Below are 15,232 nucleotides of genomic sequence, written 5' to 3' on the forward strand. Positions count from 1 at the left end.
AGATACACCACTTCTGAGCCAGATGTTTTTTAAAACAGTAAAAAAAATGAACTGTGAGGTGGCTGTGTATGTAAAACACCTAGTACAAATGGTAGTCTCCTTTTACGACATCATCTTTTCTTTCTCCAGGGAGTCTGAAGATACAGTACTGCTGGTCCTCAAAGAAATCTACCAAACCCAGGGTATCTTCCTTGATCAGCCTTTACAGTAAAAATGAACCACCTAAGGCTGCTTAATGTAAGTTTTTAAATGTCATGTATGTAGCATTATTCCTATATAACATGTGGAGCCTCAAAAGCTGCTTGGAAATGTACTTTTTGTTGCTTGTCACCAAGATCTAGGTTATTACTAATTTTTAGAGGGACTCTGGTTAAAATTCATGGGAAAAAAGCACTGGAGGCCATTTAGAGAAAGGTTAGTGTGTGTTTTGCTAGCAACTTGGTCCAATAACACTTGTCATTTTTAGGATCTAAACTCAGAATCTTCATGGTTCTGACCGTCTAAAAGTTACCATGACAACATTTACAGCTTTAAGTACATACAGTCCATTCTGGGATTTACATTGTTATTGTTGTTCAGTCGCTAAGTTGTGTCCAACTCTTTGCGACTCCATGTTCTGCAGCACAACAGCCTCCTCTGTCCTCTGCTGTCTCCTGGAGTTTGGTCAAATCTATGTCCATTGAGTCAGTGATGCCATCTAACCAACTCATCCCCTGCCGCCTTCTCCTCCTCTTGCTTTCAGTCTTTCCCAGCATCGAAGTATTGGAGCTTCAGCATCAGCCTTTCCAGTGAATATTCAGGGCTGGTGGTCTTAAGGATGGACTGGTTTGAGCTCCTTGCAGTTACAACAGTTTCAGCTTTAAGTATAGACAGCCCAACCTGGGATTTACATTACTCAGCCTTGTATATATGTATTAATAGTTAGAAAGCTTGTGTGTCAGATTCTGGCATTCTCTCTGGTTACCTTCAGCGTGATGACCTCTCTTCCACTTTCTCCCCTAGATGGACACTGGGGGATCCTTCCCCAGAAAACCTGCCTCTTTGTTCCCGCGTTTTCCTCTCAGCTATGTCGTTCCCTGCATGTTGCCTGCCACTTACTCACCACTGGGGTCTCTGGAAGATAATCTTCCTCTCTGGAAGCAAGTGGAAAAGCAAAGGGAAGACCCTGTTACTTTTTACCACTGGCTTCACAGAAACATTCGCCATTCTTTCTTCATGGCTGCGGGTAGTCTGTATCTTTAATTCTCTGATGGTATTTACATACCACACTCTATTGCTTATTACTTGAGATGGTATAAAGCCTGCCTTGAGTTTGTTTTGGGTTGGGTGTAAATTTTTCTAGGTTATTGTTTATCTTTAGAGAATATTCTAATCTGGTAGTGGGCTCCTGAGACTCAGAAGCCATTCTGGGTCTGCTTATGGTCATGGGTGTTCTCTGCGTTGGAAGGCTAGATCTAAGTGGAGGAGGGAGACTGGTGGGCAGTCAGATTCCCTCCAGCCAACTTTTGTTTTCTACACGTACTATATGAAGAAAGACTAAAATTATAAATACTGTTTACTTTCTATAGTTGACTGACAAGATTTATTGCTAGGACTCACAGAGGATGTTCATTGTTTTTACAGCTGTTTGAGCTGCTCTAAGAGTCTAAAGTGGACAGTTTAGTTTCCATCAGGTACATCTTTATAAAGATATTACATATCCTAGACTTGCCTTTTTATATCATATCATACTTCAAACTGGGAGACTCTAGATGAAGTCCAACCTAGTTATTTGTTAGTTCTTAAGTTTAGGGTAAAGTTATAAATGCTGACAAACCTGCAGTTACACAGCTTTGACTGCTTATGAAGTGATGAATAAAACCTTTTAGTGGTGTGTTCATGGTGGAACAACTCGTGAAAGCCATCTGCCACATCTGCTTGTGTGAAGGGAGTGTTGAAGACTGTTCTCTTTAAACAGACACTGTTGCCTCTGAGTCCCCGCAGTGCAGGGAACAACTGGACAGGCCCCAGCACAGGCAGCGCTGGGGGAGGGGTGGGTCTGCCCAGGGGGAGATGTTTCTCATTCCGAAAGAGAAACCTGGCTCTGGGGCTAGGAACAGCTGCCGCAGTCAGTGTCAGAGGTGCAAGAGAGATGGGTGAATGTAGACCCCCGGCGTTTACCATTCACACACGCCATCGCTGTGACAGCATAAGGTTGGGGTACTGGTGAGAGCCTGGCCTCTGTGTCCATCTGCTTACAGACTAATGCTGACCAAGCCACTAAGACGTTTCAGCTCTATGAGATGCTTTATTTACTACATAAACTCTGAGACCGAAATAAGGGTTACTGAGAATGAGGTAGCATTCAATGTAAAGGGGAAGCTTTCATCAAGTTGTTGTCTTCAAATTTAAATTTACTCTTCCTATTAACAGAGTAAGTAAATTGTAAGAGTAAGCCAGAGGACAAGCAAGAGTGAGTCCCTGTAACCAAAGATGAACAGCATCACCCCGGATTGTTAGATAAACCACTGTTTATACTAAGAAGTGTTTCCTTCCTGGTGGTGAAGGGCAGGTGACTGGAAAAGAGCTTTATATCCTGTGTATCCCCGTGTTGGTATCATGGATGCACTTACACAGGGTACTAAGCTTGACTTAAATTCCTTATTCAGTTGTATATTTTTTGCACTACTTCAGTTGTATCATGTGCAATCTCTTGACCAAGCCTATTTTTAAACTCTGGTAGAGTATCATTTTATACATATTCCCAGCTGCAGAATTGGTATTGCTTATTCTCAGCAAGAGAGATTGTTTGCATGGAAAGATTAATAGCACTGATTAGCTTTCTAATATTTTGCACTTTTTGAAATGTTTGTTTTTTATGTGATTATATTTAAAACTTTAGTAAATAATGAAATAAAACCAATTTGACCAGTTGCCTACTTCTACCTGGCTCATCCATCAAAGACCAAAGAGAATCAGTACAATAACCATTTTCTCCTCCCTTTTGTGTTACTAAAACAAGTTTAAAAAAAGTACTGGACAAAGAACGGACATTCGGGTTCTTTTCCCCTTGACTTTAAAGTACGGTGATTATAAGGTAAATATTGAGAGCTCTTTGGTATTATTAACATCAGCCACTGCTGGAGACAGTTGAATCACTTATGTTAGAAGGGGAATCCAGTGTTTAACTTTGAAATGTTTCAGTTCTCAAATGGAACTTTAAGTGCAAAGCCCACATTCACCATTTTATTTGCATATTGCATTTACATAAGGAAAAGGTGCACTGAAAATGTTATAGAAAGAAATACACAAAACAAGGTCATATTAAAGTACGGTCAGCATAAAGAGAAGGGTGGTTTCAGGTTCCGTGCATCAGTTCCGACCACGTCCCATAACTGTTCCTCATGGCCCACTGGGGACAGGACAGGAGACGCTGATCTGTCCTCCAGATAAGTCTCTGAGCGCCCTCCTGCCTCAGCCACGTGGCAGGGTGGGTGTGTTCGCACAGGTCTGCAGCCGTGACTGGAGGTAGAGCGGCTCCTGAGCTCGGCTCAGCACAGGTGCGGCAGGAACCGGGATCTGCTGTCGGTACTGAATCGACGCTCCTGACCATTTTCTTGTTTACTGTGTTTACTCAGTAATTCAGCAAATTATCAAATCACTTATGTTCACAGAATTCAGAAGGGACAGCACTATTTAGCTGGACTTGGATAAGCATAACAGTGGTAAATTAGCCAGAATTGGACATTCTCCCATTTCAGGGGTGGAATTGTCCCACCAGAGAAAGTAAACAGAAGTAAAATAATTTAATTGCTCATGCCCTGGATTTTAAGATTCTGAGCTATGGAAAGTGGAAATTAAGTTTTGGTAATCAATGCTAGTGTCTAGGATAAAGTGATGCTAAGGTAAATGCTTCTTTGTGACATAATCCTTCTAAGAGCCGTACTGAAGTTACATGTGAAAACACTGGATCTTGGGATACCAATCTGGTGGACCAGACTCGTAAGCTGTTGGGGAACTATGCATGGCAAACAGTAGTGAAAAAGGACTTCGACCCCTCTTGATAAATCCCTGTGAGCCGTGCGCCGGGGCAAAACTGCATCAGCCTGTGGGCGTCTGTCCTCACCTGTCCTCAGGAGGTGAAGGTCAGACATTCTTGTCCTGGGCGTGGGGAGAGAGGAGGTCCGATGGGCCTGTTCTCCAGGGAGGCGGCTCCAGGGTCTAAACACAGAAAGGCTGCAGGTCGCGGGGCTGCTTCTGCGGGGCAGGAAGAGCGGGGCTGAGGGGCAGCGGCCTGTGGCACTCGGCGTCTGTCAGCGGAGGGTAGTACTGCCTGTAGCAGCTGTACGCGAACGTCAGGCCAATGGCGGATCCAGCCAGGACGTCTGGACGAAGACAGAGGAGATGGCTTTCCCTCACTCACAAGTCATGCTTGCTGGTGGAGGGAGCTTGACCCTCCAAGGCTACTCTGCAAAACCCCTACATTCCAGGGTTATCGTTTTGGGGGATTTTCTTAGTTTTATCATATAGCTGCAGTATGGTCATTATCAAGCCGTTCCCTTAAACACCAAATCAAAACACATCTTTAGTTAGGTAAGTATAACAAGGCATATTCTGAGTTCACTGCATTGAGTTTTTTAGTTTGGAAGAATAACAGATTCATTGAATACTATAAAAAACTCATCACCATTCAAAGGGTTCTAGAGGAAGGAATAAACTCTCTAGGAGTTGCCTCTCTTTGTAAAAATTTAGTTTATTCTTCAGAACAGCTCTTAAGGGCCTCTAGCTGATACTGTCAGCTTTTTTTGTTTTTTTTTTGTTTTGTTTTTTTTGAATTTTGGGCTTTCTCTGCAGATACTCTGTAATTTGGATGATTTACTATATCATTCAACTTAAATTTCTTTGGTTTAATTACAATTTTATGTTTTCTTAAATTTTACTTCCATTACTGAACAAAAACCTTGACAGTGAAGTTGATTTTTAAGGTAGTAAGTAAACTGAACTTTGAGGTTGGTTGTAAAAAATTTCTTGATTTTTTCCTGAACTTACGATGCTTCAAAGTAATGGGAAAATTAGGATGTCCCTCTTTGGTAATCTGTTTAAAAGATAACAGTGTGCTTTCTCATTTTCCATGTAGCAATAAACCACACTCAGTTCAGATCCAGACCATCCTCTGCACACTTGTCTGTTCACTCAGCAGACACCCAGGGGTGTGTCCCATGCCACGTGCGGGGGACAAATGACGGGAGAACCATGGAGGGTCCACGGCCTGGAGGCCTGTGATGCTTACCCTGCCAGTGATGCTTGTAGTCACAGGTGCGGGACAGTGCAATCACAGCTGCAAAGAGTAGGGGTGACAGAAAGGAACAGAATCTCCAAGATTTCCCTCGGCCTCTTGGTGTGAAGCAGTGTAACTTCCCCGCCAGGTAGAAGGATGCGAAGGCCAGACCGGCAAATGCAACTAGAAGAGGGGAAAACGTCTTTTAAAGGAAAAGAAGAAGACAGGGTTAGGAACATATTCTTAGCCCTTTTTGTAGCTTCTGGTGTAGATCACTGATCGAGACTGTCAGTTACGAGGGAGGAGAAAACAAGGGAAAATGAAGGATTATCTCCCAAAGTGAGTGACATGTACCCGGAAGAGAGTTTTTGGACTCCTAGTGATGGGACTTCATTTCCCAGTGCCTCCATTTCCTCGTATATAAATGGGAATCATAAAAATAACAGAAGCCATCTCATTGGGCTAATATTGCTGTCAAATGAGACATGAATCTAAAATGCTTTTGGAAGCACCTGACTATGTAGTAACTCTTCCATGCTGCTAAGTCGCTTCAGTTGTGTCCAACTCTGCGACCCCAGAGACGGCAGCCCACCCGTCCCTGGGGTTCTCCAGGCAAGGACACTGGAGTGGGTTGCCATTTCTTTCTCCAATGCATGAAAGTGAAAAGTGAAAGTGAAGTCACTCAGTCGGGTCCGACTCTTAGCGACCCCATGGACTGCAGCCCACCAGGCTCCTCCGTCCATGGGGTTTTCCAGGCAGGAGTACTGGAGTGGCGTGCCACTGCCTTCTCCGAACTCTTCCATAAAGGCTGGTTAGTATTTTTACGACTAGCACGAGATTGCAGGATTTAGGCAGGATAATACAGTAATAATAAAATGTTCAAATTTCATGAAGGGAAACTACGTCCTCTGTCCTTAAATGTTTAATACTTGAGGTTCAAGCTTGTTATTAAAGAACGGGGGCTCTCTGACTTCTAGATACAAGAACAAGACTGCGTGAGATGTTCCCATCCTCACAAGTTAGTTCCCCTGGGTTAAATTCAATGATTAAAAAAACCAGAACAGGGATGTAGAGTTCACATGGTATTCATACAGGAAGCATGGCCACTGGGGAAGCTCTTACGGCCCTCATTCACCACGGCCTTGTCTCCTGTGCACATCAAGTCTCCATGGGCTTGCCCATCAGGGAAGCAGCGGTAGAAGAAGTCTGGGCGTGGCCTGGAAGAAATACGGCCAGGTCTGAACGTGAATCGTTTACAACTCCAGAAATTGTTCTTCGGTTGTATTAGACATCGATTAACCTATTAACTGTCAGTCAAATAGCATCCCAGGCAAAATAGTGAAACTGGACTGGATAGTCACCACTAAGAGAAAAGCCTTATTTTTCCAAGGTTAGTATTTAAATCAGAAAAAAAAAAAAAAAAGCGGCTGCAGCGCATAATTGTTAGGGGAAAGAGCCAGTCATGCTGCAGCTTCCTCAGGGTGCTCTGGAGGACACTGACTCTGGCACTGGGAAATGTGCTGTTCTGGGCAGAAAAGAGCCCGAGAGTCAGCCGGGCACCAAGGCAGAGGGAAGGGAGGAAGCGTTAAGAGAGAAGAGGCTCCGGAAGATAGGGCTGGGGCTGCGTGACCCGCTCTCCTGACCGGAGAGGGCTGAGACGGCAGGCGGCTGCTCGGGCACTCACCTCCCCACTATCAGTTTGATCGTGTTGGTGAAGATGCCATTCAGGGCCAGCGCCAGGCTGGCCGCTGCAAAGCAAAGAAACTCACTGTCAGTGGGTCTGCGGAGGTCCCTGTCTCGTTCAGCACAGCCACAGGGGACACTGTCTCCTGGGACAGCAGAGAGGTCAGCCTCCAGCCAGACTGGAGCATAAAAGGAACGCGGGCCTTGGTGGCCACTGCGGTGCCACAGGTGCATACAGTCCTGTGCGTACAGGTGTACCTGGGAGGTGACCCAGAGGTCACAGGTAAAAAGTAGGGTAGAGGGGAGGCAGAGTCACCTTAGGGAGTCGCAGCACATGGCCTCCACACACTGAGGCCACCAGCTCCATGGGGGGGGGGGGGCGGGGGGGCGGGGGAAGACCCGATGGCCGAGCGTGGGGGTCACTCTTACCCAGGCAGGCCTGCCGGCTGTCGGCTGCGTCCGCCGCCTTGAGACACCTGGCCAGTAGGACTGGAGCCAGCGGGGCGAGGAAGGCGATGACCTGCATGGGACACAGCGGAGGTGAGCACACGAAAGAGAACAGAATCGGCTTGAAAACAAGACCTCCGACAACAAGAGGAGCGGAGTGACAGTAGAAGTCACACACCAGACCTGAACTGCCCCCTGCAGGTGTGGCGTCCAGGGGCCACGGCCCCGAGCTCCCCTGGCCGCCCTGAGCACTGCCCCCCAGCACGTGTCCCCGAGCCAAAGCGGAGGGACATCCGCTCTCAACCCCGCCGAGAAGCACGGCGACGCGAAGCCCCGTCTAGCAGCGAACTCCCCATAAATGTCGCCGCGGAGTCGGGATGACCGCCCAACGCCCTGAAAAGCGCGGTCAGAAGGCAGGCTGGTCCTCCACGCACAAACATCGGCTTGGTGGGGAGATACTCTGCCTCCACGTACGGATTCCGGTAAAGCCACATCTCCTCAGGCTGGATGAGCCTCTGGAAGGGCGGCAGCAACTCCGTCACCCTGAAGGGGACACAAAGGAGCGGAGCGTCGGCGGCTTCTGGCAAGCGCGCGCGGAACCCGGCCGGGTCTCGGAAAGGAGGGTCGGGGGCTGAGGGACCAGGACCGGGGTCGGGGAGGGGGCCAGAGCTCAAGTCCTTACAGGAAGACCGCGAACAGCGCGAGCCGCACGCCCAGCTCGGCCGCGAGGGCCGCCGCCTTCCCCTTGCCCATCGCCCGGTGCGCGCTCAAGGCTGACGTGGCGGCGCTGGGGGCGGGGAGCCGAGGGGCGGGGCATCACGTCGGGGGCGGGGACGGGGAAGACGGGTGGGGCGGGTCCGACGGAGGGAGGGGTCGCTCCCCACGTGTCTCTCCACCCGCCTTCCTACGCCCGCCCCGACGCTTCGTACTCACTCAGCCTCCGCTCCCGGGAAGCGCGCAGAGTGCGCGTTTTGTGTTGCTGCGTTGCCAGGTCCAAGTTTTCCGCGGCTCGGCTAGACCTTGGGCTGCGGGGCCCACCGGCAGGTTAGACGCACGAGGTCTTCCAACCCCGCTCTGGCCCCCTCCCGCCCAGGGTGGCCTGTTGGCCACTGAGTTGTAGCAAGAAGTTACAGGCAATGAACAAGTCCATATATTTAATTTTGGAACATACAGGACAATTTATTGAAGTCAATCTCAAGCAAAATCGGAAATCAGTGGAATGTCATTAAAAATCTTCCAAATTAATCCTCACGGAAGCAAAAAAAAAAAAAAAATTTGAATCCCAAAGTATTTGTAAAATAAAATAGGTAACATCTCAGTAAATAGAATGTACAAAAATTATATGTTCCTACCAGCACACACAGTAGTAAGAAGCTTAAATATTACAGGCAATCCTAATACACTGTAACTAGTCAACAATAACCTATCTATATACAGGTTAACCAAGCTTTAAACATTTCACACTATGCAATAAAACATGGGCCAATCAACAAAATCCCCCAAATATCATATATCTTGAAGTCTATGTGGCAACATCAAGTCATTATTCAGTAATGCCCTAGTGGAACGCCCCCCAGGGAAAATGAACACTAATCCTTAGTATCAGGAGCTTCTAGCCAAGTCACAGAAACTCTAATAAAAGAGATTGACTTTTAGTGAATATTGATGCTTTGTTATTAAAGACTCAAGTCTCAAGTGATTTAGGCAAAATAACATTTCACAGGATCTACAAAGTTTATTACAGATAAACAAAGTACAGAAATAACCAATCTACAAAGGTCATTATCATAGATAAAGATCACGAGGAAATGAAAACAGAATCTGTAGGTATCTGTGGTTGTTGTGCAATATCACAAGTGGATACAAATGGATTTCTCATGTCAATTCCAATTATGCACACACCCTTATATATAAAAAGAACCTTATTATTAGCCAGTTGCAATCATCATTTAGCATCTTAGTTATCAGTGGCGATAGGATTTTCTTGTTTAACATGGAGGGCATGTGACAGCACGAATGAGATAAAGAGCAATATTAGTGACAATGAAGGAAAAGGACATTTTATCCAGTCCACTTCTAAACTGACAAGAGTTACACCATATACACCCCTCATCTACGTCATCTGATGGATACGACAGCGGTGTGCACACATCAGGGGTCTGGTGGCTGGGGAAGGGGAACCCGAGGGTGCTTTCTTGCCAATTAGCAGATGCAGTGATGTCACACGAGAAGACGAAGGACTGAATAAAGGACTTTGGCAACTACTCTTTTCCCTTTCTCTTACACGTTAATGACTTTGAGATACTCCTGAAGGACAGGTATTTCTCTACCTCCTACCCCTTCGTACAAATGTGCCACACGAACCTGAACTTGTCACTTAAGCCATGGACTGACTGGAGAAAGAACGGAAATGAGTTTGAAACACACAGGTCACACCTGGCATTTCAGGAGTGTAACATAAGTGCAAAGTTCTTTTTTTCCCTACACAGGCATCTATTAAAAGGAAAGAAGAGGTGTGTGGGGATAGGGTTGACAAAGTAACAAAGTAAAGAGCATACGTAAGAAATACTCATGTAAATGCTGCTGGTATTTCATGCAGGAGTCTCTTCCCCGACTACGTGCACTGAATCTGAGAGACCTAGTGTGGACGCTCCCGTGTGCAGAACTTCGCCTCTAATCCAACTTCAAGAGGGTAAGAGACAAAACAGTGTACAAAACAATGCTTTCTACTTCATAAATTTAAAAATAATTGTAAAACAAGGAGAATCTGAGGAGTTTCAAGTACTTAAAAAACCTGAATTCAATGAGGCAGAGGTCTCAATGTTAAAGTGACTACTTCGTACCTGTGGTAAACATTATAATTCCCCTCCCTCACCCTACTGTGACCCCATTTCTCCCAGTCCCCCTCCCCAGATAAACGTTGGTAGATTTCAGTATATACAAATTTCCAGCTCTTTCGTATATGTCAGTACATGGCAAAGCTGTCTAAGTCTATTTCCGAGCCTATCTGGAAATGGAAGTGAGTTCCACTCTCTGTTTACAAATAACCAGAGACCAAGTCTAGGTGAAAGAAAGCGAAAGTCACTCAGTTGTGTCCAACTCTTTGTGACTCCATGGACTGTATAGTCCATGGAATTCTTCAGGCCAGAATACTGGAGTGGGTAGCCATTCCCTTCTCCAGGGGATCTTCCCAACCCAGGGATTGAACCCAGGTCCCCGCATTGCAGGCGGATTGTTAACCAGCTGAGCCACCAGGGAAGCCCAAGAATACTGGAGTGGGTAGCCTATCCCTTCTCCAGGGGATCTTCCCAACCCAGGGATTGAACCCAGGTCCCCCGGATTGCAGGCGGATTGTTAACCAGCTGAGCCACCAGGGAAGCCCAAGAATACTGGAGTGGGTAGCCTATCCCTTCTCCAGGGGATCTTCCCGACCCAGGAATTGGACAAGGGTCTCCTGCATTTCAGGTGGATTCTTTACCAGCTGAGCCACCAGGGAAGCCCAAGTCTAGGTGGCCTGAGGCTAAAGGAAGTTGTTCCAAATGATCACTTCATGTCTGCTGCAGCTCCAACTCGAAGAATCTAGACACACCAGCTTTTTAAGTAATTCAAGTCTAATTTGCACTGCTCGCCAATTAAGCAACTTCCCCTGTCCCTTCGTGCTGTCCCTCCTGCAGAAGAACAACTGGTGTGAGCTTCCCAAACTGTCAGCACGCCATGGTGACCAATTTTCTCATCCTAATGGGACATGGTATACGGAAGCATCTTAACTTTAAGGTGAATGCTAAAGAAGAGCTTTCTGTTTTAAAATGAAATGAGAGACAAGCAACAAATCCCCGGGAGTCCAGAGCCTGCGCTCCACATGGCTGGCCCGTCTGCTTCCAAACTGCAGGTCTGGGCTGGACCCTGTCAGGAACACACCATGCAACAAGCTACTGTGAAGTAAGGAAACTGCTTCACGATCAGGAAAGAAAGGTATCTGATAGCCACCCTGTCTGAGAGTCCTTTATGTGATTATCTCGAGGTTGTGGGTGTCACAGCATTCTTCCCAGACCTGCTTCCAAATACTTTGTGGAAATGGCAGCAGGGAGCAGCCTTTCCCCTTCCCTATTTTATTTTTTTAGTCTTTAGATGTGTTCCTGACTTGAACACACAGAAATCTCCAAGTTTTAATGATTCTAAAAGTCAGCCTATTTTATAGCTTAGGCAAGAGCTTTTTTGAGAATTAGGATAGGGTGGGAACGTGTTAAAAAGAGAAATGAAAATAAAACCCACGTCACTCCTAACTGTAGCCCTGATTAGACAGTCAAGAAATGATTCACTTCCTCCAGCTGCTTCCGCCTTCCAGGAATGCAGCCCACCCCCCCACCCCCTGACAAGCGACAGGCAGCGCCCCACTCCCACCAGGGCCTGGAAGGTCTGGAATCTCACCTCTAGTTGTTACAGACCCAGTTTCTGAAGCGTTCTGCTGATTCTCAAAAACCTTAACATTCACTTTTTCTCTGAACCAACATAAGGTTCAAAAAAAAAATATGACCGTTGTTATCCCATGCTGCTTGATGTTATTTCATTTTTGGATAAGAAGTAAAAACCAGCCATTTTCAGTCTGACTACAGCTCGATTTCACAGTTAGCAAATCAAATAACAACTTCCGGCTGTGAGTAAGCAACGTGTCTGTCGCAGTATTTCATGGCGAGCCACAGGCAAGCATGCTGCTCGGATACTATGCACACTGTATGGATGGATACTTCGCAAACAGAAAGCACGACTTACTCTTTGGCCTGCTTCCACAGCCTGCACCTTTAAAATACGTAAACTTCTGACACCACAAGGTGTGAGTAGAGCTCCTTGGCACTGGCAGGACTGAAAACACTTCTGAGACTGTTAGAGGACATTCCCGGACAGGGACTCCAGAGCTGCGGTCAGCGATTTTGCTTTCCAACCTGATTTCTGAAATGGCAGAACAATCCTGTTAGTCACCCCCACCCGCCCCACCTACCCACCCCGCTGTCCCCCACCCCAAATCAGAACACTCTCAGCAGAGCTCTGTTACAGATACACAAACCAAATGTGACACAATGCAGAAGTTGCATAAAAATACTTAAACCTAAGGTATTTGTAGTATACAGGATATACCCTGGCTTACCATATAAAAGTCAGATATTAAATAGCACTAAGTCCAAAACAAAGCAAGAAGATTTCATGTTGGATACTGATTCAACGCGAGTTACAGTTCAAATATTAAAGGAACTCCTTCATGTTAGTAAGTTTAGAAAAGCAAACGTTTATCATATACATATATAAAATAAAGTTTTAGTATGATAAAACATAGATTTTCTTAAGTTATTTTTTTAAAAGGACATCAAACTCTATAGTTGCTCAAGAGCAAAGTGTAGTGTTTTGGTGAGCTGTGATTCATGTGACTGGCGGCAGTCGCATTTGGTAACACGTGTAGCATCTTCTATCTTGCTCTTTCTTTTGAGACCGTATCTAATCAATACAATTACTGGAGGCTCAATAAGTTACCTCAAAATTATTTGCTGGAATCACGCAAATGGCAGTTTAGGAGCTTAAGTAAAGGAATTGTAGTGTTTGTTTTTTTGTTGTTTTGTTTTTGTTTTTTTTAAACAAAAAAAAATCCAGTATAATTGCACATATACATACAAAAAAAAAAAGAGGCACAAAACAGATTTTTTTTTTCTTTTTTCCAGAGAAGAGCTCTAAATTGATAAGAAAAAAGGGGACACACAGCACAACTGAAGGAATGTCGTGGAGCATCCATCTTCCCAGCCTTTTTGTAAGGTCACTGGGTACTTCGGGAGGGAAAATAAATGCTGCCAGGTACAGGCAATTGTAAGCAGTCAAAATTCACAGAGAAAGTTAACGTTCATTCAAGCTAACCCTAGACTTCTACTTAGTACAGTGTTACAACAAGGTCTGACAGGACTAATGGATCCATACAGGGGATCCTGGAGTAGACATATTCCTACGCATTACAAGCAAGGGAGTTGTGGGGGCAGACAGTCCGCTTCACGAGCGTCTATTCTTGCCAATACTGCTTTCTCGGGAGCTCTCCCTAAGTGCTTCCTGCAGTGAAGTGTGTTTGCGGGGCCCTTACCTACCCTGCACAAGTGCTTCCCTTCCCCAGTGGGGCGAGTCTAAGGACTGGATAACTGACAGGTAACTTGGGGAATGCCCTGACCCCTTTCACCCTCAAATGTGGAGTTAAACAGAAAGAGCTACTCAAATCACACAAATTCAAATTCATTTGTGTAGTTTCCCTGAGGAAACTGATGTCTGACCAGGAGACGGAAAATAAAACGCCCACATTCTCTCCAAGCCAGACCAGGGTCCACAGCACGCTGGACAGACAAGGGAGCTCCTCTGATCCAACTTTTGGTCCGTGCCCTTCATCTGCCTTTAGCTGCCTTTACCAGTGCCCCAGGATAATAGGAATGTCCATTCAAACACTGCATTCACATCCCACATAAATGCACTTCACCAAAATACCCATTATCATCGGAGAACATTTCAGACTCGGTGAGGCCATCCGCTTCTAGTTTCCTCCAGAAGGAAAAACCAGCAACCACATTACATACCTTTCTAGGTAAAGTCATATCAGAAAGCCCGCCGAGTTTAAGACCACAGAGGTAATATCCACTGAGGGCTTTTGTTTTCAAGAGGCCAGGTTCAGTCCTCCCAGAGCCGTCTCTAAGACCATGAGAGACACCTGGAAGGGAAAGCGAAGCCAGCCGCCCTTCTGCCCGGGAGAGGGGCCTGTGACACCGCCAGACCCTTTTCTAGAGGGCTTTCTGCAATTCCTACTTAAAACACACATGTACACACATACACTGATCAGACTATCTGAACTACGCATCTCAGAATCTTAAAAAATGAAAATAAATAAAGGAATGATGACTACTTTTGTTTTGTACACCCATGGAACACATCCTAGACTTTAAATTTATCTCATTAACAAAAACTTTCTTTTCTGTCTGTTCTTATTTTAAAAAGTGAAGACAGCTCTTTTTTCCCAGCTGCAAAGGCTCTGAAGCACAGTAAAAGGCAAGAAAAGACCAAGTGAATCTAACCCTCCACACAGGAATTCCCAAACCGACAGAACTGAAAACACCAGAGCCCACCACCGGCTTCGGCCTGCGGACCATCTCCCCGCTCCTGCTTTTGCAAGGTAGTACCGCTGGCCAAGGCTGCCCACGTCGCAGCGGTCTCTTCTTGCACTGACGCGTCCTCTACTTTTTTCTTTTCCTTTTTTTTCCTTTAAATAAAAAGAAGGACATTTTCCCTGCCCATTTACTCCTTGACTTCTTCTCCGTGATCCTGTGATTCCAGTTTACACTTGATCTTGCTCCAGTACTCGGGGGACACAGGGGACGCAGGGTCGTGCTCTGAGCAGCAGAGCCGGCCTTCCAGGGCGGAGGGCACCAGCGCCCCCTTCTCGTGATCTTTACAGAAGGACCGGGGGCAGAACTCGCAGAAGGCGACGGCCGCAGCGCTGCACTCGTCGCACTGGTGCCAGGGGCACTCCCACTTTCCTGGAGAGGCGGGAAGAAGGACAGAGCCCAGTGAGTGCCCGGGTCCATTGCCCGCCAAACACCCCACCTCCCACCTGCCTCTCCAGCTGGAGGCTGCGTCCGGCTGACCACAGCTCCAGGCCTTGGCCCACGAGAGGTCTGTGTGGTCCTGGCGGCGTGAGTGTGAGCTCTGCCCCCAGCTCCACACCACAAGAGCCAGCTGCCCACCTCAGGGAACACAAGACCCCAGCCCTGCCGCCCACAGGCGTCCCCCCGTGCACTGAGAGTTGCTTGCTCCAGCCACTTGTCCTCTCCG

The 15,232-nt window shown here is 46.5% G+C and overlaps 3 protein-coding genes across 14 annotated transcripts in view; 1 reads left to right on the plus strand and 2 right to left on the minus strand.

Moving 5' to 3' along the window:
• DDHD2 (DDHD domain containing 2) overlaps nucleotides 1-11,944 on the plus strand; it is a 37,925-nt gene extending 25,981 nt beyond the window's left edge. For 2 of the 3 annotated variants that reach the window (XM_019953268.2, XM_070781415.1), the window contains 2 exons: nucleotides 130-237; nucleotides 1,003-2,918. In XM_019953268.2, coding sequence (XP_019808827.1) covers nucleotides 130-211 — 82 coding nt within the window. In that variant the 3' untranslated portion in view covers nucleotides 212-237; nucleotides 1,003-2,918. Of the gene's footprint in view, nucleotides 1-129; nucleotides 238-1,002; nucleotides 2,919-9,986 lie in introns of those variants that run through there. The other variant, XM_070781414.1, reaches the window with a different exon arrangement.
• Nucleotides 3,204-12,376, minus strand: PLPP5 (phospholipid phosphatase 5). 6 transcript variants are annotated; one of them, XM_070781430.1, is made up of 8 exons: nucleotides 12,158-12,376; nucleotides 8,321-8,412; nucleotides 7,852-7,930; nucleotides 7,370-7,460; nucleotides 6,942-7,005; nucleotides 6,350-6,474; nucleotides 5,270-5,440; nucleotides 3,204-4,364 (listed from the first exon to the last, which is right to left on the minus strand). In XM_070781430.1, the coding sequence occupies exons 3-8, from the start codon at nucleotides 7,879-7,881 to the stop codon at nucleotides 4,201-4,203; spliced, it is 645 nt and encodes a 214-aa protein (XP_070637531.1). In that variant the 5' UTR covers nucleotides 7,882-7,930; nucleotides 8,321-8,412; nucleotides 12,158-12,376; the 3' UTR covers nucleotides 3,204-4,200. The 6 variants fall into 6 exon arrangements, with proteins under 6 accessions (XP_070637531.1, XP_019808829.1, XP_070637528.1 ...); XM_019953270.2 differs by having other exon boundaries at nucleotides 7,822-7,930; XM_070781427.1 differs by lacking the exons at nucleotides 8,321-8,412; nucleotides 12,158-12,376 and adding an exon at nucleotides 8,070-8,207.
• Nucleotides 12,377-12,648: 272 nt separating this feature from the next.
• Nucleotides 12,649-15,232, minus strand: part of NSD3 (nuclear receptor binding SET domain protein 3) — a 99,543-nt gene continuing 96,959 nt past the window's right edge. For all 5 annotated transcript variants that reach the window (XM_070781400.1, XM_019953262.2, XM_019953265.2 and 2 more), the window contains one exon: nucleotides 12,649-14,937. In XM_070781400.1, the coding sequence (XP_070637501.1) occupies nucleotides 14,696-14,937 (242 nt within the window). In that variant the 3' untranslated portion in view covers nucleotides 12,649-14,695. The remainder of the gene's footprint in view (nucleotides 14,938-15,232) is intronic.

The sequence above is a fragment of the Bos indicus genome, chromosome 27 (assembly GCF_029378745.1).
Source record: "Bos indicus isolate NIAB-ARS_2022 breed Sahiwal x Tharparkar chromosome 27, NIAB-ARS_B.indTharparkar_mat_pri_1.0, whole genome shotgun sequence".
Lineage (NCBI taxonomy): Eukaryota > Metazoa > Chordata > Mammalia > Artiodactyla > Bovidae > Bos > Bos indicus.

Excerpts from the sequence above, each read along its gene's own strand:
- PLPP5 (XM_019953269.2), bottom strand. The coding sequence starts at position 8,140 with ATGGGCAAGGGGAAGGCGGCGGCCCTCGCGGCCGAGCTGGGCGTGCGG. Across the intron at positions 7,931-8,069 it reads GCGCTGTTCGCGGTCTTCCT|GGTGACGGAGTTGCTGCCGC; the intron begins GTAAGGACTTGA and ends TGTCCCCTTCAG. Across the intron at positions 7,461-7,821 it reads TCCCCACCAAGCCGATGTTT|GTCATCGCCTTCCTCGCCCC; the intron begins GTGCGTGGAGGA and ends TGTCCCATGCAG.